Source organism: Rattus rattus, chromosome 6 (genome assembly GCF_011064425.1).
Source record: "Rattus rattus isolate New Zealand chromosome 6, Rrattus_CSIRO_v1, whole genome shotgun sequence".
Lineage (NCBI taxonomy): Eukaryota > Metazoa > Chordata > Mammalia > Rodentia > Muridae > Rattus > Rattus rattus.
In genome coordinates, this window is record NC_046159.1 from 44,875,656 (window position 1) to 44,902,321 (window position 26,666).

General features: G+C 37.1%; 1 protein-coding gene across 1 annotated transcript in view; it reads left to right on the top strand.

Annotated features, from left to right (window-relative positions):
• Cntn3 (contactin 3) overlaps positions 1 to 26,666 on the top strand; it is a 356,765-nt gene that overhangs the window by 120,831 nt on the left and 209,268 nt on the right. Inside the window, exon 4 of the mRNA XM_032906010.1 lies at positions 10,437 to 10,612. Within this exon, the coding sequence (XP_032761901.1) occupies positions 10,437 to 10,612 (176 nt within the window). The remainder of the gene's footprint in view (positions 1 to 10,436; positions 10,613 to 26,666) is intronic.

The following is a 26,666-nucleotide window of genomic DNA, read 5'->3' on the forward strand; positions in this document are numbered from 1 at the left end:
TGATTGGTTGGCATTGTTGTTCATATGGGGTCTCAAGCCCCTTCAAGCTCTTTCACTCCTTTCTCTGATTCCTTCAACGGGGGTCCCATTCTCAGTTCAGTTGTTTGCTGCTGGCATTCGCCTATGTATTTGCTGTATTCTGGCTGTGGAGAAACTGTTTTCTGTTTCTTATTTTTCATTTTTGGTTGCCAACCAGCATTCTCCTCTGGTCTCTATGTACATTGTATATTTAAATCTCTGTGCATAGACCCCATGTGCCATGCTCATGTGTACAGTCATGTGCATATGCACACACACACGGAGTGGGGAGAGAGCAAATACAATTTGTCACTGTCTGTCATTTAAAAGTATATAAAATCAAGTGTACCTCTCTAATTTCAGTTTAGACACATTTTCTCTGTTCAGTCACATTGAGCTGATTCATAGCTGACAAACCATATTTACCACAAGAATTAAACCCACTTACTTGATTTACTATCAGATCTCCACTTCACAAGCCAAGTCTAGCATGTGTTTCATCCTCCTTTTGTTAACGTCTCAGGGAAGGCACAAATGTTGAAACCGTATGTGCAAGTCAATCTGTTCCACATGAGAGGAGATGACCAGAAGGATGGAATGAAGTAGGCGATGTACACCCAGCAGGTGCTTACTGGAAGTAGAACAGTAAGAAAGTACACGGGCAAGGGTCATAAGGCTATGACAGGAGCCATTTCCTGTGTTGGCAGTGGTATTTGCCTTCAGAATAATGCCACAGCCTGTCACCATTGCATATACTTGTCTAAGCAAAACCAGCTGGAAACTTGGGACTTTACTTCTTTTACATGTAAAAGATTTAGGTTCAGACAAGTTGGAAATTTTTCTCATTTTCACTAAACTAGAGGAGGATCAGTCTTGTTAGGAATAGATATTGAAATGCAGAAAAATAACATTGTGATTCAAACTATTTTGGCAAATTATTTTTGGCATAGCTTTTCAAAAGCAAGCAAGCAAGCACATCCAACTGGATGGCCATTGGGTTTTTAACCTTAATGCTAGGCATCCTGCGCCAACCATGACAGATCAGAGCTCTGCTTCATGTTTGTGCTGTAGTTTGCTAATTCAAAACAGCACAGTTACAAGGGAAAGAGCTATTTTGAAAGTATTATTTTCATTTCAAAAACAAAAACAACAAAATGCTGACTTCGAAGGGATCATTGACAAATGATGTCTTTACATTTCCTATAGAATTAAAAGCAGTCATTAAAAGTCTCCCTATTGAAAATAGGCCATGACCAGATAGGTTTAGTGCAGAACTCTATTAGACCCTCACAGAAGACCTAATACCAATACTTTCCAAACTATTCCACAAAATAGACACAGAAGGAACACTACCAAATCCCTTGTATTAAGCCACAATTTTGCTTATACCTAAACTACACAAAGACCCAACAAACAAGGAAAACATCAGACCAATTTCCCTTATGAATATCGATAAAATTATTCAATAAAATTCTCATAAACTAAATCCAAGAACACATCAAAATGATCATCCGTAATGATCAAGTAGGCTTCATCCCAGAGATGCTATGATGTTTCAATATAGAGAAATCCATCAAGTGTGATCCACTATATAAGCAAACTCAAAGAAAAATACCACATGGTCATCTCATTAGATGATGAGAAAGCATTTGACAAAATTCAACACTCCTTCATGTTAAAAGTCTTGGGAAGATCAGGAACTCAAGGACCATACCTAAACACAGTAAAAGCAAAATACAGCAAACAAGTAGCCAACATCAAACTAAATGGAGAGAAACTTGAAGCAATCCCACTAAAATCAGGGACTAGACAAGGCTGCCCACTCCCTCCCTACTTATTCAATATAGTACTTGAAGTCCTAGCCAGAGCAATCAGACAACAAAAGAAGGTCAAAGGGATACAAATTGGAAAGGAAGGAGTAAAAATATAACTATTTGCAGATGATTCTATAATTAAGTGACCCCAAAAGGTTCACAAGAAAACTACTAACTCTGATACACAACTTCAGCAACATGGCTGGATATAAAATTAACTCAAGCAAATCAGTAGCCTTCCTCTACTTAAAGGATAAACAGGCTGAGAAAGAAATTAGGGAAATGACATCCTTCACAATAGTGACAAATAATATAAAATACGTCGGTTTGAGTCTAATCAAGCAAATAAAAAATCCGTATGACAAGGACTTCAAGTCTCTGAAGAAAGAAATTGAAGAAGATCGCGGATGATGGAAAGATCTCCATTGCTCATGATTTGGTAGGATTAATATTGTAAAAATGGCCATTTTCCCAAAAGCAATCAACAGGTGTAATGCAATCCCAATCAAAATTTCAACTCAATACTTCATAGAGTTAGAAAGAGCAGTTTGCAGTTTCCCAATTCATTTGGAATAACAACAACAACAAAAAAAAAATCCAAAAAACAAAAAAAAAAACAAAACAAACAAACAAAAAAAACCCACAAAAACATGATACTGAAAACTATCCTCAACAATAAAAGAACTTCTGGGAGAATCACCATCCCTGACCTCAAGCTGTATGACAGAGCAATAGTGATAAAAACTACCTGGCCTTGGTACAGTGACAGGCAAGTAGATCAATAGAATAGAATTGAAGACACAGAAATGAACCCACACACCCATGGTCACTTGATCTTTGACAAAGGTACTAAAATAATCCAGAGGAAAAAAATATAGTACTTCCAACAAATGGTGTTGGTTTAACTGGAGGTCAGCATGTAGAAGAATGAAAATCAATCCATTCTTATCGCCCTCTATAAAGCTCAAGTTCAAGTGGATCAAAGACCCTCACATAAAACCAGATACACTTAAACTAACAGGAGAAAAAATAGGGAAGAGCTCAGTCACATCGGCATTGGGGAACATTTTATGAACAGAACACCAGTAGCTTATGCTCTAAGATGATGAATCAACAAATGGGACTTCATAAAATTGCAAAGCTTCTATAAGGCAAAGGGCACTGTCATTAGGACAAAATGGCAAACAACATATTGGGAAAATATCTTTACCAATCCTACATCTGATAGAGGACTAATATCCAATATAAACAAAGAACTCAAGAACTTAGACTCCAAAGAATCAAATAATCAACCCTATTAAAAATGGGGTACAGAGTTAAGCAAAGAATTCTCAACTGAGGAATGTTGAATGGCTGAGAAGCACCTAAGGAAATATTCAACATCCTTAGTCATCAGGGAAATGTAAATCAAAACAACTCTCTGATGGTTCCAACTGGTGATGGAAACCTCACACCAGTCAGAATGGCCAAGATCAAAACTCAGGGGACAATAGATTCTGGCATGTATGTGGAGAAATAGGAACACTCCTCCATTGTTGGTGGAATTACAACCTAGTACAACCACTCTGGAATTCAGTCTGGATGTTCTTCAGAAAAGTAGACATATTACTACCTGAGGACCCAACTATACCACTCCTGATTATATACCCAAAATATGCTCCAACATACAACAACGACACATGCTCCATGTATGCGCATAGCAGCCTTATTTATAATAGCCAAAATGTGCAAAGAACTCAGATGTTCCTCAACAGAAGAATGGATACAGGAAGTGCCATAAGTTTACTCATTGGAGTACTACTCAGCTATTAAAAGCAATGACTCCATGAAATTCATAGACAAATGGATAGATCTAGAAAATCTCATCCTGCGTGAGGTAACCCAGTCACAAAAAACACACATGGTATGCACTCATTGATAAGTGGATATTAGCCCAAAAGCTCGGACTACCCAAGATACAATCCACAGATCACTTGAAGTTTAAGAAGAAGATTGACCAAAGTGTGGATGCTTCAGTCCTTCTTGGAAGGGAAAACATAAATATTCCTAGGAGTAACTATTGAGTAAAAGTTTGATGCAGAGATTAAAGAAAATTAAATCCAGAAACTGCCCCATCATACATATACCCAGCTCATATACATAGAGCCACCAAACCCAGACAATATGGCTGATGCCAGGAAGTATATGCTGACAGGAGTCTGATATACCTGTCTCCTGAGAGACTCTGCCACAGCATGACAAATACAGAGACAAATGCTGGCAGCCAATCAATGAACTGAGAACTGGGTCACCACTGGAGAAATTAGAAAAAGGATTGAAGGAGCTGAAGGGGTTTGCAACCCCATAATAACAACAATACCAACCAACCAGAGCTCCCAGGAACTAAACCACATCCAAAGAGTACATATGGACAGACCCATGGCTCTAGCTTCATATGTGGAGAGGATGGCTTTGTTTGGCATTGATGGGAGGAGAAACCCTTGGTCCTGCCAAGGCTTGATGCCCCAGTGTAGGGAAATGTCAGGACAGGATAATGGGAAGGGGTGGGTGGGTGAATGGGTGAGGGAACACCCTCACAGAAGGAGGGGGATGGGGAATGGGACTGGGTTTATGAATGGGAAACTGAAAAAAGGATCCTATGATGGATTGAATGCAAGATCTTCCTTTTCTGTGACAAGATGGCCTACGGAACATCCCTCCTATAAGTTTTTGTTCCTTCTGTTTCCAGAAGCAAAGGGATTGAGATATTTGAAATGTAAATAAAATATCCAATATAAAAGATGGTATTTTCCTTGTCTTTTTTCATACTTTGATAGAAAATACTTCATTTTCTTACATTTACTTCAATATCCCCATTTTACAATACAAATTCTGTCTTTTTTTTTTCACATTCAACTAACAGTGCCTGACATTCCAGTACCTGAGCTCCTTACAGGAACGTTCTAGTATATACCAGGGGCTTTTCATCTGATAGCTGTTTGGGCTAATTCTCCTATGTATGGGATCATATGGCATTCAATTGTAGTCAGGACTTTAGGGAGGTCATGACCAAGGCTACTACTCATTTCTATTTTAAAACCACATTCCCAGGTTTCCAGCTAACTCATTGCATAAAGGAATTAGTCCCTTCAGAGAATTTATGGTAGTGACACCATGAGCCCTGCTATTAGGAATCCAATTTCAACACTGTCTACCTGTCATCACACAGATTCCTCGATTTACTGCTACCATCTTGTCTAGGGCTAGTCTGTTTTCTGTGTAAATCTGCCAGTGGTACCCAGTTGGTCTGCCATAGACTTGTAATCTACAAACCTCTGGTGGTCATAATATAGGTTTTATACATACATACCTACCTACCTACATACATACATACATACATACATACACACGCACATACTCACACACACACAAAGGAAGGGGAAGGGAAGAGGGAGGGGGAGATAGATAGATAGATAGATAGATAGATAGATAGATAGATAGATACCCTAGTTTACACTTGTACAATTTGTGTATAATTATAATGCATATATATGTATATAATTACACAATGTGCATCTTCAGTTGCAGTAGATTATTATAGTAACACTGACTCAAATCCTACTTGATTCCTACTTTTAATTCCTTAGGAAATTCTTGATACTCCTGTTGAATCTATACAAATAATGTGGATCAACTGTCTCTCCCGGAGACATGAGATCCCTTTTTTGAGGAGATAACTGAGGTGGAACATAGAGAGTTTGGGAATGGAGGAGAGAAAAATAGCTAATTGGACCAAAGTACATATCCCACTCTAACTGGCTGATATGACTTTAGTAAAGGTCCACCACAGTATCACCACAATGTCCTGGCAGTGCTAATATTTTGCATTATTGCATCTACTCTAAGACACGGAGGCCCTTACATGCAAACACATCACCCAAGCATTCACATTTTTCCCTGCTTCTTTAAAATCAAGAGGTGTAATTATTTCTTTCCAAAGAAAGGAGAATAGTTGGGGGTGAGGGTTATATCAATTCCTTTGTTTCTGGAAACAGAAGGGACAAAGACTTATAGGAGGGATTTTCCCTAGGCCATCTTGTCACAGAAGAGGAAGATTCTGCATTCATTCCATCATAGGATCTGAGAGCTACCTGAATAGCAAGGGTCATTTGAGATTCTGACCTCCCTGACATACAGAGCTATATCAGTCACTCTTGCTTAATGCAATGGCAGAATACATGACCCATTTCAGCCATGCACTTGTCTATTTTAATCAATGAGTCTGTTCCCTGGGCTCCAAAGTGATGCCCTCTTTGGTACCTAGGAACCCATATCACTATAATTCACTCATCAGGCTTCAATTCCTGGTCAACTAATTATTTGTATCATTTGTAGAGTTTTCACAAGGCATGAACTTTTACAGGTATGCCAGAAAAACACACATACCTTCCCCACCTTTTCATTCAAGTTTTCAAGGACCTGATTTGAGGCAAATAAATCATATTCATACTGATCAGTTATTTGTCAGTTGTTCAAATTCAATAATTTTTTATTGAATCTCATCAATCACAGAGTACCCATGATGTCTTCTCCCTTGAATTTCTATGAAGAATCTTTCTGTAACTTGTTGGGTCCCTGAGAAAACGGAGTTTCTCACAGATTTTGGAAGACCTTGGTTTGGTATAGAAGGCACAGAAGGAGTCTCTCCATTTAGGAACTCAACAAGGTTTAAATAGTTGTCAGTGGCTAGAATTAAATATCTTTCTCTGAGAGTAAAGCTTCATATTTTTTTGAATTCTAAAGCCTGTTAACCAACTCCCAGCCTTTTGCTGTAGGAGTGTTGTTACTTGCTGAGGAATACTTATAATTAGACAACCAGCAAAGGTTAACTAATGCCTCTTCTGTGTAAGGGAGGTAGTGGCAGTTCCTGATCAAATGTATTTCGTCCCCTTGAAATGGGATCTAATAGTTTAAACACATACGCTATTATCTGCCTTTTCCTCTATGATCCCAAGTGAGTGGCTCCAGAAAGATATCATTGTCTACACTTGGAAAATGAATGGACTCGTCTAAAGAGATCAAGGCCAACAATTATTAATTTTTGGTTTAAGACTTCAACAGCTTGAATTTCTTTTACCGCCCACAGAAGAGCTGGCTCCTCATCTCGGAATTTCTCATTATGGCCTTTAGCTTGGGTAATGTAAGAGTCAAACCAACGTTTATAAAACCCCACTGAGGCCAAGAATTTTATAAGTTCCCTTGGTTTGGGGGAGTGTGGTATTAATTACTCCATTCTTTAGGCCATAACTTTCAACTCTCTTCACTAACCACCTGATATAGTTTATTTCTTTTCCTGTAAAGTGTAACTTCTGCTTAGAAACTCTGAGACTCCCCCCCCCGAAGTAATAAGGCTACTGTTGATTTAATAATTTCATTCCCAAGACAAATAGATCATTCTTGTGTAGGAGGGTCCTAATTTCTGAAGAATGAGAGAAATTTTCTAATTTCTTCTAAATTTTGGCTAAATAAATTAGGGGACTCAGTGAACCTTTGAAGTAGAAAAGTTCGTCCTCTCTCTCTCTCTCTCTCTCTCTCTGTCTCTCTCTGTCTCTGTCTCTCTCTCTCTCTCTGTCTCTGTCTCTCTCTCTCTCTCTCTCTCTCTGCTTTTTGTCTCTGGATTTTCCACCTTTTGAGGCAAATACACTTTTGTCCTCTTCTGCTAAGGGACAGTCTTAGAGGGCTTCATTGAGGTCAGTCATATTGAATCCCTTGTGGTCATAAGGGACTTTTAGAAATGTTGAATAAAGGCTTAGACCTCTGGGTGCCTGATAAGGACACAGATATACTGTCCACTTGGGAGAAGCCTAAGTCTTATTCTGTTTTCTTAAAAGGAGCATTGTATAGAGGGACATTAAAGGTCTAAAGTGTTTCTTCTAAGGAAGACCATTTATAATTGGCATCTAATCAGTTTTCCCTACCTGAGGAATGGGGTACTGTTTCCTCTTAACTACATCCCCAAGGCTTTAAGACTGATCAGAGTCAGAGTAATCTGCAGCACACTCTATGTTTTCTTGTCTGTCTCAAACAGACAAGATTTCTCTGATCTTCTGTACTGAAGTTAGGAGCTGTAAAGACACATAGAGTTCAGCATTAACTATTGTAAGTCCTGCCCCAAACTGAGTCATTTGGCTTCTTCCTGCCTCTGGGATGAGAAACAATTGGATGCATGTGTCCCTCTTTTGTATACAAGCACATAACTTTCTATTATAGGAACCCTAAGACAACACCCTCCACTCCCAGAACTTGCAGGTCTTCTCTTAAAAGAGATCTGTGAGATGGGGAAAGACAGGGAAGAGACACTTGCCCCAAAATCTCCATCTGTGATACCATTTACAAATTTATCAGAGGGCCTTGGTGGGATCCTCCTAGATAATAGGGCATCTGCCCCTTCCTTACTCATTGAAGCTCCAGCCACATATGTAGCAGAGGATGACATTGTCTGGCATCAATAGGAAGAGAAGCCGTTGGTCCTGTGAAAGTTGTTTTCCCCAGTGTAGGGGAATACTAGGGTATTGAAGTGGGAATAGGTGTTTGGGAGGGGGAGCATCTTCATAGAAGTAGGGGAAGGGGGGATGAGATACAGGAACTCTGGAGGGGAAACCTGGAAAGGGGATAACATTTGAAACGTAAATATATAAAATATCCAATAAAAAAGAAAGTCATCATTACCTGTTTTCTCTTTAAAATGGACCATTTTCTTTTAACTTTCCCTTCCCCCATATTTGTAGCAATTGCTCTTTCATTTCTCTGTGAAATCCTTTCTTCGGTTTCAGTTCTGTTGTGAGATCTCTGTTTTGTGCATGGGCGTTCCGTTTCTGGGATCTTACCTACTTCCACTGTCTGGTTTCTATTGCCAACCTTCCCCGTGCCTCTATTATTTTATTTTCTTCATCCCTTCTTACATAGACTTTTAAGGTCCCTTCCATAACTCTTCCTCGTTTCTGTCCTTCCAGTCTTCAATAACTTTCTTGCTCTGTCTTGCCAGATGTTAGTTACAAAAGTGATTTTTAGCATCCCTTGTACCAAGAGTTCTTTTGTGTCTAATCTAGGGCACTTTCTGATCCCTTAAGCTTTCTAGAAACTATACACTTGTAGAAAGCTTCCCCATTGTAGATTGAAATCTTTATTCATATTCTGGAACTGGAATGCTCTTCTGATTAAGTCTTCGATGAAGTCCTTTATAAGAACTTGGTGGACCTCATCAATGTTATCCATACAGGATAGCGGTTATCTGCCTGAATAATACCCTGTGCAGGTGAAAACTCTTTTTTACAGGCTTCTGTTCTCTGTATCACCCCTGTTTCTAAGTAGGTGAGAGTTCTCGATATTGATATCTATTCAGACTAGTTACAGAGCTGATACCTAAGGAAGTGATCCAAGTGATCAATCACCAATACGGATTTTCTATCAGAGGCTTCAGTCCCATTTTAAACCTTAGACCTCTAAATCATTGAGGTTTGTACCTATTCATCTGCATGCTTGTTTAGGGCTCTGACCACTGCACTCAAAATCTACTTTCAATTTGGGGGGCCATGGTCATTAATAAGGGAAATTAAATATTTTGTAAATTAGAATATTTTTCCATGTTCCATGATATACACAACTGTTGTTAGCCTTTAAAGGCAGACATATTAGTCATTTTCTCAAAATCCTTATGCTGTACAATAGAGCCCAGTTTTGCAATATGCTAAAATATATGGGTCATGTAGTTTTATTGTCAGATTTGCTTATCTAGGAGGTGGGTGATTCAATTCACAACATGGATATATCCTTATTATCACGCACATGTGTGGGTTTTCCGTCAGTGTGCCAACATACTTGGTGCTTAAACACTTTCACTTTTCAGTTAAAAGTTATTTAAAGATAAGGATTTTGAGTTTTCTTTGGATTTTGTTTTCTTCCATTAATGACTATATCCCTGGGGTTTATGCTGCCACTTTTTCGGTCCCCAGGTGGTCTTTGGGTCTTTTATTGCAGTGCATTGTTGTGTAAAAAGTTCTATGTGGGCTTCAGAAAAAAAGGGGAATGAATGCCCCAGGATAGGTCTTTACTCAGACAAATTGAAATGGAGAGTTGAAGAGTTACCAATTAATTTATTAAATGTGCTCAGTCAGGCCAAATAAATCAAAGAAATGTGCTACCCCCTACTAGGTTGTCAACATGAGATTGGCCTGAAGTTTCCGAGATAATTACCTCTGGTTTTTCCTCCATCTTCACTCACATAGACCCAGTGTAAATTTTTCTCCTGGGAGCGGTGAACAAGCTAAATTATCCCCAGCTCCCCTGGAAACCCTCAAGCATCTTTAACTTTGAGATGCTGCTTTGCCATAATTCCTACTAAACTTTACTTTTGGCTTCTCGAAATACATTTCTGTTCTTTTATGAATGCTTTTGAGATAGGGTCTTACTAAGCCTCTGACACTGGCCTGAAGCTTGCGGAAATCCTCCTGCCTCAGCCTCTTGAGTGTTGAGATTCGAGGCTTGGAATGCTTCCAGTGGAGTTGGGAACATCGAGCCATCTATTTAAGCCTAAGGAGAGAAATAACCTTGACATTTACATTTCAGGTGGCAGCTGAATGGCAGTGACATTGATACAAGTCTGGACCATCGTTACAAACTGAACAGAGGAAACCTCATAGTTATTAACCCTAACAGAAATTGGGATACTGGAAGTTACCAGTGTTTTGCAACAAATTCTCTTGGAACAATAGTCAGCAGAGAAGCTAAACTCCAATTTGCCTGTAAGTTTACATTTGTAAATATATATAAACCAATATTTATAATGTATATATGAATCTGTGTGGTCATTTAGACTTTTGAAACAAGATGTGATTTAAAAAAAAACAAACTCAAAAATGGAATGTATAATTCTGCCTCAGCCTCTTAAGTTTGGAACCCTCCTCAGGTTTCTCTAGGACAGGAATCATATAATAAATTGAATATGTGTATTTATTAGAATGGGTTATAGGCTATTATTTGACTCATGCTACCACAGCTGTCTTCCATCTCAAAAGCCAAGAATCTGGTAGATGTTTAGTGCACACTTCTTAGCTAGTTTTTGAATGCTGAAGTAGATTTTAATACCATTGAAAGTTTGAAAGATAGACGAACTTGCTAGTGAGAGCAAGGGCTAGCAAGTAAAAATACAAAAGATATCAGGGTGGGGGATTCTGAGAGGGTAACATCACCTGCTCAGAGGAGAATGGGAGGGAGTGAAATGATTGTAGGTTGGGGTGAACAGCCTGGGGTCAGTGAGTGGGATATAAAGTGAATAAGTAAAACATTAATAATATTAAATACATTTTAAGAAAATAGACTTTTTCCACCATGTCTTGTTACATGGCTTGAAACTTTATGATGTGTCCCAGATTTAAGATTGGTTTTCTGACCTCAATAAACCCAAACTAAGATAAGCACTAACTTTAGCCTTCTATATAGCTGTCTGAAAGTATGTATCTAAGATATGGATACAGGCCGGAGAAAGAGCCCTTGACCCTCGCATTCTTGGTAGCCATAAAAAGTTATTAAAAGGTGACAAACACAAAACACAAAATAATTTCCTGTCCAGCTCACAGTACCTCACCTCTTCCTCTCTCCCCAACCCTCCTAGTCTCCTTTTTTCTCATATTGTCTTGTCTTGTTGTTTTTTGGTTGTGTCTTTGCCTTTCTGAGTAGATATCAGAATAAATGTTCTCACTTTCAGAACTTAAACTCAGAATGACCCTGAACCTTTCCTCCAGCATTCTAATCAGTCTCAAAAGTTCTAACCCCTTTTCTTCTTGTCATCTGCTACAGACTGGGTATACAGTAAGATTATTTTCCCTTGTGTTATTTTATGTTCTTTCTGGTGTTTCTTCACTTTGAAGAATCAGAATGCAATCTTACACTTAAGCCTCATGATACATTCCATTAATAAAGTACAAACTGTGTTTCTTTTAATTAATGTAATAGGAATATAGATTCTGGTAAAGAGGTTAATGAACTAGATTATTATTAACAGTTAATTATACAGAGGTGGAAGATACTTAATTATTATTAGAGTAGATAATTTTGGGTATGAGGATGGAATATTTTACTAATATGTAAAATGAAGGTGGGATGTTTGTGTGAACATGATGCTGCTAAGCAGTTCAGAGAAGTCCTGGCTGTCTTTACTGAAGGTAGAAAGAATTGTCACTGAGCGGTAGTCCCCATCCAATCGCGACTGTGCTGTGCTCTGGGCTATTTCACTGCTCTTTGTTTCCCTCGATGAGGTGGAGAATTTTGCTGTTCTCTGTACAGAAGAGTAGTGAATGGGTGAAAATAAAGCCTTGCCTCACTTTAGTACACATGAAACACAGAGACATTGTATTTAATGTGTTTTTAAGGTGCTTTGAATTACTGTTGGTAAATTAGGATACACTTATTCACAGTCCACAAAAGCAGTTTTCTTTGGAGATTGGCAGTCCCCTTCAGTGGATTTCTAATGCTCAGACTAATTATTGACAGAAGAATTATGTGAAAGAATGTATGAAATTTACATACATGTACATACACACATGCACATATATTAGTTATTTGTACCTGCTTCAAAAGTATGTAGTTTTTCATCTCTGTTTCTTCTCTATAAGCTGAAGATTTGAGTAGTTCTGTTCAAAAGCCCACATGTGATTACTCTAATCAATTAGTTTTGTCTTATTGTTAAATAGTTCTTGATCATAATGTTACTTTCTTTTAACTATGTTTGAAAAGGAATGTGTTAATAAAACTATGACTTAAATTGGATGTGCTAATGGCACGAAGAAAACATGAGAAATATCTGTTCCCAGACACTTATTGTTTAGAATTTGAAATATTTGAGATGCCATTTATTCCACTGAGACAAAACTCTATTGAGGGTCCTATCTTCCTCCCTGCTTATGCAGATGGTTACTGTTCTTAAATACACTTAATGTCTTGGCATCTTTCCACACTTTGACTATATGTGCATGGACTTCTAAAAGTGTGTTACCATTTTAAATTTCTTAGTGGCAGTTACCATAGTGCATACATGGGCAACTTTTTATTCCTGCAGGCCTATGCTTAGAAATACCTGTGAAATCATTTGATGATTTACACACACACACACACACACACACACACACACACACACACACACACACACACAATAATATATATATATATATATATATATATATATATATATATATATATGATCTTGATCATGTCTTCCTCCCAATCTAATGTTTCCTGAATCCAGTCAACATGACTCCTTCCCACCTTCATGTTTTCTTTTTTTTAAATAACCATTTATTCAACTGATGCTCTCTCCATGTACATGATGTGATAATACTTCACCTGAACACTGTCAGTTTAGCAGCCCCACAACCCCAAGGAAACATGACTCCACCCCACCAGCTGCCATTATCTATCTGGTCCTAGCTGATCTCCAGCTGTGGGTGTCTCAGTGTTACAGATGACTTTTTTTTTTATCACTTTCATATACCATTTGCTTGCCAAAAGTTAATTCCTTTGTTAACAAGGTCAAATATGCAAGTGTTCTTAGCTTTGTGTTTTAAAAGATGTCTTTTACTTTGTACTTATCTTCCCTGATTTCTGTCAATTGTTTTCTATCTTTATTGTGAAATGAAAAAGTTATTCTCTTGAAGCACTAATAGAAGCTTTAACATTCGGCTTCCCAGATTTAAACCTTCAATCCTTTGATTTGGCTTTGCATGTCTCACGAGAGAGTGCTATCTATTTGTTTACTCAAAAATATTCAGTTTACTGGATCAGAGGGACTGCAGGAGCTAAAGTCCATATTTTACTGATGGAAACAAGGTCTGTGTTATTTACTCTGTAGTCTTTTCTGCTTTGCAAAAGGCATTTTTGGGGAGAATTTGGGATTAGTTCCTTGTCCAACCTTGTTTCTACCACACATTTTTCATATATTTTCCTGAATTCACTCTGGTATTCATAAAACATTGAATGATATTTTTCTATGAGGATTGCAGAGTTCCTCTTGATTTAAGGATATGTAAATAGTATATTCAGTTTCCCTATGTGATATGCTGTTTACCCTAGATTTAAATATCCTTTCTTCAATATTTATTTATTTATAAAATTGTGTGTGTGTGTGTGTGTTTCTGAGTCTTCATGCATGTGGTGCATGTGTGAATGAAGTGTCTGTCCACAGAGGCCAGAAGAGAGCATAGGATCCCCTGAAGTTGGAGGTACAGTGAACAGAGAGGCTGCAGACCAAAGTTGGATCCCCTGCAATAGCTGGACCATTGTTTCAAACCATATCCAAGGTTTTATAGATGTTCTTGATCGAACACCTTTTTGACACTTTTGTTTTTATTTTGGGTCATTTGTTCTTTGACAGTAACTTTATTGAGATTTTGACGCTAGCTCCAAACTTTTAGTCCATCTACATGGAGTACATACTCTAGTATTATGAAGAGGAAGAGAGAGAAGCAGAAGAGGAGAAAAGAGGGAGAAAGAAAAAGGTTTTCTTCTAATATAGGTCTACCCAATTTGAGGAGAATCTTTTTGTGCATACTCTCTCAGAGTTTAAGCAACATTAGTGCCTTTAACAGTGTTCTTGGGCAACATGTCCTAAGACTGCTTGGAATATAACATTTCAGATTGTTTCCTACACAGCAGGTCTATTTCTTCCTAAAACTCTGTTCTGTGTACTTCTTGGCCTTGGGTCTGATGTTCTTTTCCTCATTCCCTATGTTCACAGTTTTAGAGTACAGCATCCACAGTGTACCAAGAAAGCATGGATTATGTAGTCATTTTAGCTTAAATGTCAGCCTAAAATTGTTACAAGTGTGTATTTGATTGAAAAACTGACCATATACCATGCTGGGAGGAATTTTCATCAGAATATTAAATATGCTTCTCCCTGACTGATTTTTGTAGCTGTTCTTGGGGATTCTGATCTCATTTCTATTGATGGTATTCTACATAAAGGGCGCCATTGTTTTTCAAGGAAATTTAGTACAATTCTCTGTAAGTATGATTGTGAAGTTTCAGTTTTTTTTTTTCTTTTTTGGATTCTTGAAAAAGTTTTATCTCATGTGGCAATTACTTCATGGATTTTAAGCCATGTGTCTTTTGATTGGGAAATGCTATGCTTTCCCACCTTGGTTTTCTATTTATGAATACTGTGATATATGTCTTGTGCAACTGAGATAGGATGGGTACTCCTTCCAACTACTTCAAATCTTCCAAATCTATTTCCCTTTGGCATTTACATATACTTCTTGGTAGATTGCCAACTCCTTATTTGAATACTTCCATTGAGTTTTAATATCTGTTATGACATTTTCTCCCCAGCTCAGATATTTATTTCTCAATTATCAATCAAAGACCGAAAAACCTTTGAGTTTTAAAATCCCATGATTTAATTTAGGATACATTTTGTTGAAAGTTAATTGCTTTATGCCTTTCCAGTTATATTGGGAACAGAAATCTTTGCATATGTTGTTAATTGGTTAAATTTGTTCTCTGAAAACTTCATACAAATTTAGAGATTTTCTTTTTCTTTTTTTTTTTTACTCTCACCCACTATTTTCTTATATCACTCTACTTTCTCTTTTATCCCTCAGTCTTCCCTTTGCATCATTTTCTACATTTATGGCAATTTTTTTGTTAGATGCCATGCTAATTTTAACTAGGACTCTCTATGTGGTCATGTACATGGAATTGTTTATTGGAAACTTGTGGACTCATCATTTAGCATGTAACTAATGGTTATTCCTTCCACAGAATCTATTAGTTGTCAAAGTTCATATTCTCATAATTTAAGATAATTTAGTATTTGAAATTACTTTTTCTGGGATCATAACTGTATCTTATGAAGAAAGACCCAATGAGGGTTAGCGTGGATCAGGATTGCCTCTGGGCATGCCTTGGGGGGATTAAATTAATTGATGGGGAAGTATCTAGTACACCATCGGTGGTGACATTTTTTGTTTTTGACTACTGTAATGGCTAGGAATATAGACAGGCAAGCAAAGTTCAAGTGTGTATGCATCGGTCATTTCTTTTCTTTTCACTGTGCATATGATATAATAAGCTGATTTATGTGCCCGTTGTTTTTACATTCTCACAATGCTAAATTTTAACCTGAAATTATGAGCTAAAATAAATCCTTTCTCCCTTAAGTTGTTTTTGTCAGGTTGTTCTATCACAGCAGTGTACGGTAAGCTAAAACAGATGTTTACTTTTAGAATTGGTTTCTGTAACTTTATTTTATGTTGGGTTAGTACTACCTCATTGATTATTGCCCTTTTCCATTTCCCTAACTGAATATTTCTGGAACACTCATTCTTTAAAGGAATATTTTTTTAAAGTTTAGGATTCAAGTCCGAGACAGCAGAGACAATCTATCTAGGCTTTAGTCCACTTTCCCAGTGACCAGCCATGTGCTTTGGGGAAGAATGTGTCCCTTGTGCTTTAGGCCAAGATAGCAGCATCTTTCTCAACAAGTGTCAATAATAGAAGAATTATGCATGTAAGGTACCTACAGAATGCCCAGAGCTGATGTAGTACAAAGATAAGACTTTCATTTCTATCTGATTTAGAGGATTTCTCCTTGGAAGCATGTCTTATGAAGCTTTCAGTGTATGGTTTCTATTTTTTCTTGTCCCTGGATTCAATCTTTGCTTCTTTGCACTCCCCTTTAAATGCATTTAAGATATCCTTAGGGTATCTTCTATCTCTTTCTTCTTTCTGACTTTCTTCTCCATGCCTTAATGGTCTACAGTCACTTGCTAAGCTGTAACTTACACTTCTTCATTATTTTCCCTCTAAGTTCTGCCTAATTTGTTATTAGACAACATGTCAAATGTTTGATACTAGTCAGTTTATATAGCTAAGTAGGGAGACCATGCATTTTAGTATATTGGAATCATGTAGCCATTCATTTATTTAGTTTCCATATAATATGTAATACATAGTTACTAAAGCAGCAATCACAGAGCCATTGATCCAAGGAGCCGCCTATAAGCTTTATGTCATTTCTCTCATGTCTAGACATCTTTCTTGACACTTTCACATGTTTGTGATTTCCATTTAAACTAGCAGATTTTTCTTTGGATGATATGAATTTTTCCTTCAGAATTTTAAGTGTAAAGAATTCAGATAATCTTTCTTTATCCTTTATACTGATGCTTTTCTAAGAATCAGCATATTGTAAGCACTCTTCTGTGATTTTTCGAACTTTGTCTCTTTTTTGGTGCTGAATACTTTTGCCTTTATTGCTGCAAAATTTGTCTTTCAGCAGAGTTTCTAGCTGCCTATGCAAATATGGGATTCTTGTTAGCTTTGGTTGAAAGAATATCCATATCTAGCAGCTTTTATTGCTGCTGCCAGGAACCTCACGGATACAGCTAACTAGGGAGCCACTGCACATTTATTATATTGGGAATGTGTGGCCAACCATTTAGTCTGTCTTCATGCAACTTGTAGTGTACAGTTACAAAAGTTACAAATAAAGAACGATTGATCCACCAAGCCCCCTATAATCTTCATGTCATCATCAAACAGGACATAACTCTACATTGTTAGAAATATTTGATTGCTTTTGATTCATGAACATTGAACTCATGGCCAATGACAGTGAAGACCATGCATGAGCAGAGTTTATGTTCGATTTGCATTTGCTCCCTGGGAACCATCACATCCTCAACCATGTTTTCACACACAGGAACACTAGAGAGTACTTCCAAACTACACCAGGAGGCTGTAGTAAATAGTGAATTCACCAATAGAAGAACACAAATATAAGAACAACGTGACATTCAATGTACTGAGACAGGCCAGTTATTCTCACTGTGAAAGCTGAAACAAGACCAAGAGGACTGATTTCTCCCATTTATCTGGGAATGTGTTAGAAGTGGACTTAACCTCTCACCTCTCTCTACATTAATCAAACATCTGAAATACTACATTTTAGGCTGGGCATCTTATGAAGTCACTTTTTAAGTCTGAAGTTGATGGCTAAGGGACAGTGATAGCATGTTAGGGACTTAGGGAAATCTAAGCTCTGTGAGATTTGGTTGAGCAGCGCAAGACTCCAGGTGAAATGCAACAGCCTTCCTTTATTCAATGTCACTCCGCATTCTTTTCAGGTCCTTATGGTCAATCATAGTAAAAAAAAACAACATCTAATGGAACATTCCAGAAAATAAGGAAGGCTTTAGTTTAAAATTGCATATAATTTCCTAAAGCATGATGAATTCTCATCTATTGTACTTGGCCTAATCTAGGCACAGATTACCATTTTTTCCAGGTGATCTATACTGTATGTAGTAGCCAGACATCATTAGCCATCTTGATAAGTATATTAACATATGTTGTATCAAGCTCCTAATGTTCAATAAACTCTTATACATACTAAGAACCCCCAGAGAGAAAGTATAATGATGGTAGACACTCTGGACACGAAAAAACAGTAAGTATTTTTTTATAAATGAGAAGATGAAAGTTTATCATAGCTTTATAAACATAAGAACAACGAAGAAAGGATATACAGAGTTTAGTGTTATTTATAAATTCATGGATGCACCATGACACACATTTCCATTGCAATCTCATTTCAAGGACAAGGATATGGACAAATATTCTAATCATTTTGCTAGGTGTGTGGTGGTGCAAAGAACATAGCCCTTCAAGTATTCATGATGTATGTAGAAATTCTTAAGAACCAAAATTATACCTCCTGTTTCCACATGAAAACCACCATGTTGTCAAGATGTCCCTGTTATCCTCTTTACCCTCAAGACACTGCCTAGCAACCACTGTAAGAACACTAACATTTGTTTATGAATCAACTCTGCAACTTCAGTTCCTTTTTTAATCTCCCCTGTTAATTTTGATTTAGCTGGCATTTCTACAAATACAATGAAACTTCTCTTCTATCATTTCTGGAGAATCTTTATATTTTGTTCAGTAAAAAACATTAATGACAAAGAAACAGGCCTTGTTTGAAAGATAGTAGGGTCTTGGATGTGTTAGAAGAAAAGTACAGTTTATAAAAAGTGTACTGTGACTCTGCTTTCCAGTTTTGTCATCCTTTAGGCTACTTAGCTCTCCCTCCCTCTCTTCTCAAATAAATCTTTATCAGCTCGGCATCAGTCTGTATTAATGATTCTGTCTAGCTTATCTGTTCTAAACTGCCTGGTTGAACACGAACAGGTTTGGAGTCATCAAGCTTGGTAAAAGAATTTGTGGTTGTTCAGTTCTAAACTTCAGTCATTACTAAACTGTCAGTTTCTGATAATTCATGCTTTTTACATTTAAACCTTCCTGCTTTGTCTTCAATCTGGAGCCAGACCCCTTTTCACTATTCTCTACCACTTCTTGATGGTGTCAGACAGGTCTCTCGTTTCTACATTGCCTTTCCACTGACATGTTCTAGTCATTTCTTTTCAGAGCCTTCCCCTTCTCTATTGTCTTCTGGCTTCTACCCAAGAAGTGGAAAGACTTTCAATTCTACCCCTTCCTGACAAATAAAACACAGCGAGTAAACAAAACAAAACCCCTCTAATTGGTTTATGTGAGAATTACGATAAATTTCATTCATTCCCTTGGTATACAAGGTTCAGTCTTGCTCACCATAGGGGACCTCCTAAGTCACCCTTGCCTTTCTGGACAGCCAGCTCAATAGCTCACTGTGAGTACTGGGAATGTCCACAGGACCTTTGCTGCACACCCCTTTCCCTGTAGTTTATTCGGTTCATTTGGGCCACCATCAATGTCAGTTCTGAGAAGCCACTTACTGTCCTCTGTATTTTCATCCAGGCCTTGACCCTTGCCGAAAATATCGCATATTTGTAATTATTTCTCTCTAATTTACATGATTGAAAGATTATGCTGGTCAGTGCTATAGTCCTAGAACCGAGCAGATGTCTTGGAATTTAACAAGCGTTCATTCAATATCCATTTAATGTATGAAATAATGAATGAGAAATTGAGGGCCCATGAAATTAGAGCTTATCACTTGCCAAGGATGCCATGCTCGCAATGCCCTGGCTTTGCAGACTATGTGATTTAAAAGTCAACTCTGTCTGCATTAAACCAAACAAGAATCAAACTAAACATAACTGCCTAGGACTTATCAGTCAGGGACCTGTGACATGAGAAGAGACATCTATGAAATTTAAAAGGATTATATTAAATTATCACTTTGCTCTCTTAACAGGGTACATAGGACAGTATTTGCTGAGCAAAGAGATGGCTTTTCTTGTTTTCCTGCTCCATCCATTTGTAATCTTTTTATGTAAAGCAGAAATTGACCGTGGCGCCTGGCCAAGAATTCTCTTTCCCTGTCAAGTGAGGAGTAGTACATTTTTCACTTTTATTGTATTATAATGTTTTAAAGCATAGTGAGACTAGGAAAGCAGAAGTTGGATGGAAATTTAACCAAAAACAATAAAGCAAGTTTAAAAGTTGACCCCCACTGTGGCTGGCTGTTATCTGGAAAGAAAAGATATGGAAGACTAATTAGTGAACCTTGAGTTATAATTAGTCAGAGCCCTGTTCTCTGAGAGTTGTAGGCAGCCCCGTTTCTCAGAGATAAACAATACAGCTGAAAACATGAGGTTTTTTTGACTTTGAACATAAGTGACTTTGATGAAATTCTATTCTGCTGTGCCCTATTGATCTACAAACGACTTAAATTAAAACAAAGGACTGCAACTCACTATGCAATTCATATATCACTACATTTAAAACTTTAAATATTTTAATTAAAGAGATATTTTTTAATCCTATCATATAGGAAACATGTGATATTAGTTTTGGTTTTTTTGCTTGTTTACAGTTTGTTGAGACAGGATTTTACACTGTAGCCCAGGACGTCCTGGAGCTTACTCTCAGAAGCCCACTTGTGTCCTCCTTTCAAGCATTTCAACTACGAATGTGAGCCACCACCTTGCCAAATCTTGTCAACTTTAAGAATGATTTCTATAGAACACAACATATTTTAATTATATATATATATATGTTTCATTTTATAGTTTCTCATACACAGAATGTTATTGTGCTTTTGATTATTTGAATCATTTAAATATTTTTAAGATTCTATGAAGATAGAATCTTCATGAAATAGCAATAATATATCAGGTCCCAACTATGGGAGCAATTTAATTGAGGATATTCCACTGAAAGATATATTTATTTAAAATTCTACCTAATGTTCGTGTGTTCTCACTCCCATGTTCTTAAAATAAAAATATGTATGGGAAATCAAAATAGACTCTTACTATGGCTACCATGAATTCATAAGTCAGAATGGTCTGCTTTCTCTAAATACCATCATTTCTTTGATCTGAGAGCACTGTCCTACAGATTCTTCGGAGTACATCCTTTGGACTGTTCAAGTTTCATTGGTGATCCTCTAGGCCTTCTGTATCTCTATTATCCCATTCAGAAACCAGTAAGTGTCCAGGGATGATAACAGATGTAATAAAAATCTCTTTCGCTTTGGCATCATAATGAAAAAGGTAAACAATCAGAAGAAATTATAGATGTTCAGAACAAAGTTTACATATTTATTCAGTGACCATCTATTGGGTATTTCTAATAATCAGGCACATCAAAAAAATAAATATGGATCCTGAATAATGTCTTTGTTTAATAGAGCTGAGATTTTATTTGGAAATAGGATTTAATCACATTAATACATAAATATATGAACCGGAAAGGGAATAAACAATTTAGCAAAAATAAAAAAAAAAAAGAAAAAAAAAGAGGGTTTTCTTGACCATCCCCCCAATCAATTTTAGTTCAGAACAAAGTTTATATTTATTCTAACATTTTTACTTATGGATCCTATGTTTATTGAGAATAAGGATTTAATCACATTAATCCAATAATCCCCCCAATCTTTTGTTACTAACATTTTTACCGCCCTAAAAGAATGATGATTATTCCAGTGCAAGTAAGGATGACATCAGATAAGTTGGCTGAAAGTGCTCATGGGATAAATAGTTCAAGTAACTGAAGTAACAGTAAGCCTTCTAGTTCTTAGCACTTCAGAGGGAATTAAGTGGAGTGAGTTGTTTGTTTTGTAGAGGTTGCTGTTTGGCAGGTAAATCAGAGGGGAGAAATTATGCAAACGTTCCAGCTTAGAGGGATGTAGAACATGGTTGTCTTGGTTTATACTGTTGCTGCTTGTTAATGGAGAGAGGGTACACTTAAGTTATCGATGGTGGTTGCAGATTGGATGTTGTGTTAAGGACTACTTTCTCATAGAATTGGGTGGGTGATAGTGTCCTTTGTTAAGACAGGTTATATTCAAAGAGCAGACAGTTCATTTGTTAGGTCTTTCGTTGGTGCTTGGAGATATTTGGGGAAATGGTGGAAAGTAGTTGCTGGAGATCATGTTTATTATTAAATCTACTGACTTGGTGACCTGTAAGGCCTTTGATTGGCATTTTACTCTGCTACCTTCCTTCTGAACACTTTCATAGGTCAGGTCCTGCCTGTAAACTCCCTGATGAAACATACCGTATTCTTTCCTCTTCTCATGATCGTGTCCAGCTACCTGACTCCAGGCAATCCGAGAAAGGAAGGGCTTGTTTGGCTCATGGTCGAGAGTGTAATGCTTCCGGGTGACACAGCAGTGATAGAAGGAGCTTGAGCATCGTCCTGTTTCACACACAGCTGGGAGGCAGAAAGGAAAGATGGCTGTTGGTTAGCTTGCTTTCTGTTTTCCTTTTGTTTCAGAAATTATCCATGGCATAACACATATTGATACTTTTTTCTTGTCTATTTCTAGGTACTATCCATGTGCTCCTCTGTCTGTTATATAACATCTTCATCATCAGCCAGTGGTGTTTACAAATAGTCCTATTTTTTTAGTATGGTGCACAATGGTGTTTTTTTTTTAAATAAATAGTTGCGTGGGCATACTTTATGTTTTTGTTGTATATATACTTCTCTATATTCAACTTTTAAAAATATTTTCAGATATCTTTCATGAATCAGTACAGTAAAACACAGGTGCTTGAGGGTTCCACTTCCCTCAGACTTAATCAGCATTTGTTATTACCTGTTCATCTAACCAAACTATCGTCTCTTTCTGCTAGGGAGAAAGGTAATCTTAGAGCATTGGGTTTTTCCTTTGCATTAGTGAGCTGTGCTCTTCCTTCTCATTTTCTTTATATTCTACCTTAAATATGCAAAGCCTATAGATAGAAATCATTAATTAATTGATTTGTGACTGGGGATTTCAAGTTGAGGGTCACAGCTGCTATCTGTGAAATGAAAAGACTGGAATAATCATACCCATTGTTAGCAGGGGACAGACTTTCTTCTAACCTTACTTTTGCCATAGAGTATGAGTAGCTTGACTTCTTTGGCTTCAGTTTCTTCATTTTTTAGGGAAGGACCAAGTGTATTATTTTAAACATTCTCTGAGTCCCCCATTTTATTGTGTTTTAGGAGTTATGCCAACCTTTGGAATAAAGCTCATTAAAATGGTTCTAGTTTTGAAATAGCTGAGAGCTTACGGTAACATGTTATTTGGTCTGTGTGTTGTGAGAATTTTCCCAATATCACACTGTAACAATGGCCATTGGAATCCTCTAGCCTTTTTTCTTTTCTCTCTTTCTTTTTTTTTCTTTTTTGCCATTGTAGGCAGTGCTTGTTGAGACTAACAACTAAATGACAGGCTTGGAAACTCTATTTTTGTAAGGCGATGTAATTTAAGGATTGGGAAGTAATGTTTAAACTCCTCCGAAATCTGTCATCTGAAGGGGAGTCATCTGTCACGTGTCTGTAGATGCTGATCTTTACAAGTGGCACTTGTTTGCTCTAATCACAGAGCTATTCCTTTAGAGTCTAGAAAGCTCCTTAGTCCTGTGTTATGCTCCGCTGGCTTTCAGGGACACTAACTCTGATTGTTTAATCCTTTTGTTTGTTTGTTTTTGATTTTGTTCTCTTTCTTCCTGGTAACTGAATGATTTTTACTCCAGCCAATTCAATAAGAAAGTCTAGTCAGTTAATCCTGAGGATTGAGATAAAGTGTGTAGCTGGGAATACTGGTATTGAAATGGGACCACGTCCTTTTAGGTGAGTAGTTTGCCTGCTCTATAGAATGTGAAATTTTGTACAGTCAAGTCTCCTTGGGCCCTAAGAAGGTATATTCCAATGGTCTGAGCAGATAAGCAGTTTCAGACCTCACAATAACATGCACATTTTAAATTTTTATTCTATGTCAACATAATTCAGATAGATGAAGTATACAGCCCTGACTACTTACTTTTAGTTGACTTCATTTTCTGACAGTTGTCAGTCATAGGGAACCACTAGGTTGAGATTTTTATTTGTGATATCAACTTAAGTTTACTTTATCTTTTGATGACTTTAATCGATGTATTTTGGATGAAGCATGGCAATATGGAAGAAAAAATACTGCTTCCCTTTCAGTCTTTATAAAACTGTTCTATTTCTTTCCAAGGTATTATTACAACAAATATGAATCTCTGAAATCCCATCTTGGAGAACTGAGAATTGGCCTTAGACACTTGAACATTTCCAGAGGCCACCTTCACCATGAACCCATCTAGCCTATTCATTGGGTAACACTCTTCTCTGTAGCTTTTTTCCTGTGCCAATACAATGCTATTCCATTGGAACTGGATTGAATGCTCCTTGGCATACATCAGCCTCGTTTCCTTGAACCTCAGATAGTGTCTTCTTATTTTTGAAGGCACCCACTTGTTTTTTCTCCCCTCTCTTTACTCACTGTAGTATTGTCTCTTTGTTGCTATTCTATTGAGACTTTAACGAATCAGTTCATCAAAATCTGAAAGCAGTTTCTGGACTGCAGTTATGCAGTTGTGGCATGTTTGTAAAGGATAGGTCTCCTTGGTGAAGGAATAACTAGGTGCTTGTGTGGAATAGAGACAGGTAAAACCAAATGGCTCCTGAAAAGGCTAGAATTGGACTCTATCCTTTAATTTGAACTAAAGTGCCATTGAATGTGAGTGTTGTTTGATAGCATTTCTGAAATACTTGAAACACCATCTCCAGGCTGGTATGTTCTGCGCTAGGGTACTGAAAATATTCTCTAATTTCTTCTTCTGTGTGAGGATCCATTTTAATGAGTCCTGGTGTGACATTCCTCCATTCCACCACTGAGATCCTATTTTGTGAACGTTAGAAAGGTCCTTAAAATCTTTTCTGAAATCTGTAATTTTTCAGAAGAATGATTTCCTTGGAAAGTTTTATGCTCAGTCTCTTCTCTCTTTCATCTCCAGTTCCTACTACTGGAATTACAGTTGTAAACTGCAAAGTGGCTTTCTTTCATAAAGGTGCTGTTTTCCCTGCATCTTTTACTAATCCTGCATCTGGTAAGGAATATCTTGCCTGATAGTTCATTTCACCATAACTTTTAATTTGATATCACTTGTAATTTTTTTGATTTTATATATTGTTTGCTCTAATTCATTCTGTCAAATAAAATAGAATATACTACTTAAGGATAAATCTTTTTTTTAAAAAAGTGTTTTTTACAAGATAACCTTGCAACTTTTAATTTCAAAATCTCCTAAACTATGAAATGAACTATTTCATAACTTTGGTGATTTAATTAGTGAAATTAGTGAAAAATTTCCTGGAGTGAGCACTAATCAGTTTCTCTCCTTTATGTGTGGAGACTGTGACTAACAACATTATCTGTCACTTTCTCACTGAATATGATCTCTTACAAAGAACACTAGTATATGGTGATTTAACATTAATGGATATATTTAGCTCCTTGGACTGTCTTTTATTCTTAATATCTTGTTAATGGCCTCCAATCAACAAGTTCACTAGAAAGTTGGCTTTAATGTGTACACTGAGAGGTGCCCTAAAAATATGTATTTAGCTCCAGGTTGTCATGTAGACAGCTTGCTAACAAAGTGCTTCCTTTAGCTCAGATTCACTGGACAAAATTTCCTCAATGACAGTTCACATAGGCTTTGCACTCCAATCTTCAAATAGATGTTAATATTTAGATGTCTAATTATATATGGTCCATTTTCCCACTGTCAAAACAATTGCCTATCCAAATTCATCCTAGTAGTTCAGCATAAAACCCGAGGACTTGATTAGAGTTTTTATCATATTTTCTTTACCTTTCTTGAATATGACCATCACTGTCATTTGTACTTTATTCGTGGATTTCTAACACTGTATTTCCCTGATGTCAGAGCTTCAAGCTTTGTGCCTTGAGAAGATGTCCAGTCCTTTTGCAAATCATCTGTTGCCCATCAGATTAGTACACCGTTCATCAAGTGTCTCTCTCTGCAACCTCTTCGTTTCCGTTTTTGATGAAGAACACTTTCTGATCAAATTCCTTGTTTCTTCACAATTCTCTTCTGCTACATTACTGTGACAGTGCTCCAGCTCTATTTGCTAAGCTTGAATTCTTTTACTGGTGAATCCAGTCAGAATTAGCTTAAAGCCTTAAATCTAATTCTTGATTGAAAAGTTCTGGGTAAATGAGCTTCGGCCTTCACTGGGTACAGTAGTTCAGTTGAAGCCCTTGGTTCTTAGTGTCTGTTTATCCTGCTTTCTTCTTTGACACCTTTTCCAAACTCTCTTTAAAACATATCAGTTTTAAAGGGATACTAGGGCTACCTTCGAGTACCAGTTATAGTGTGCTGCAGCTAGCACGCCAAGTATAGCCCTCTTGGGACTAGAACTTTGTTTTGCTTGAAGGTTGAAATACAAATCCCAAACATTGCCCTCCCCTACAGGAATCAGAGTCCTCTCCAGCTCTGGACAAATGGGAAGAATATAATGATTAGT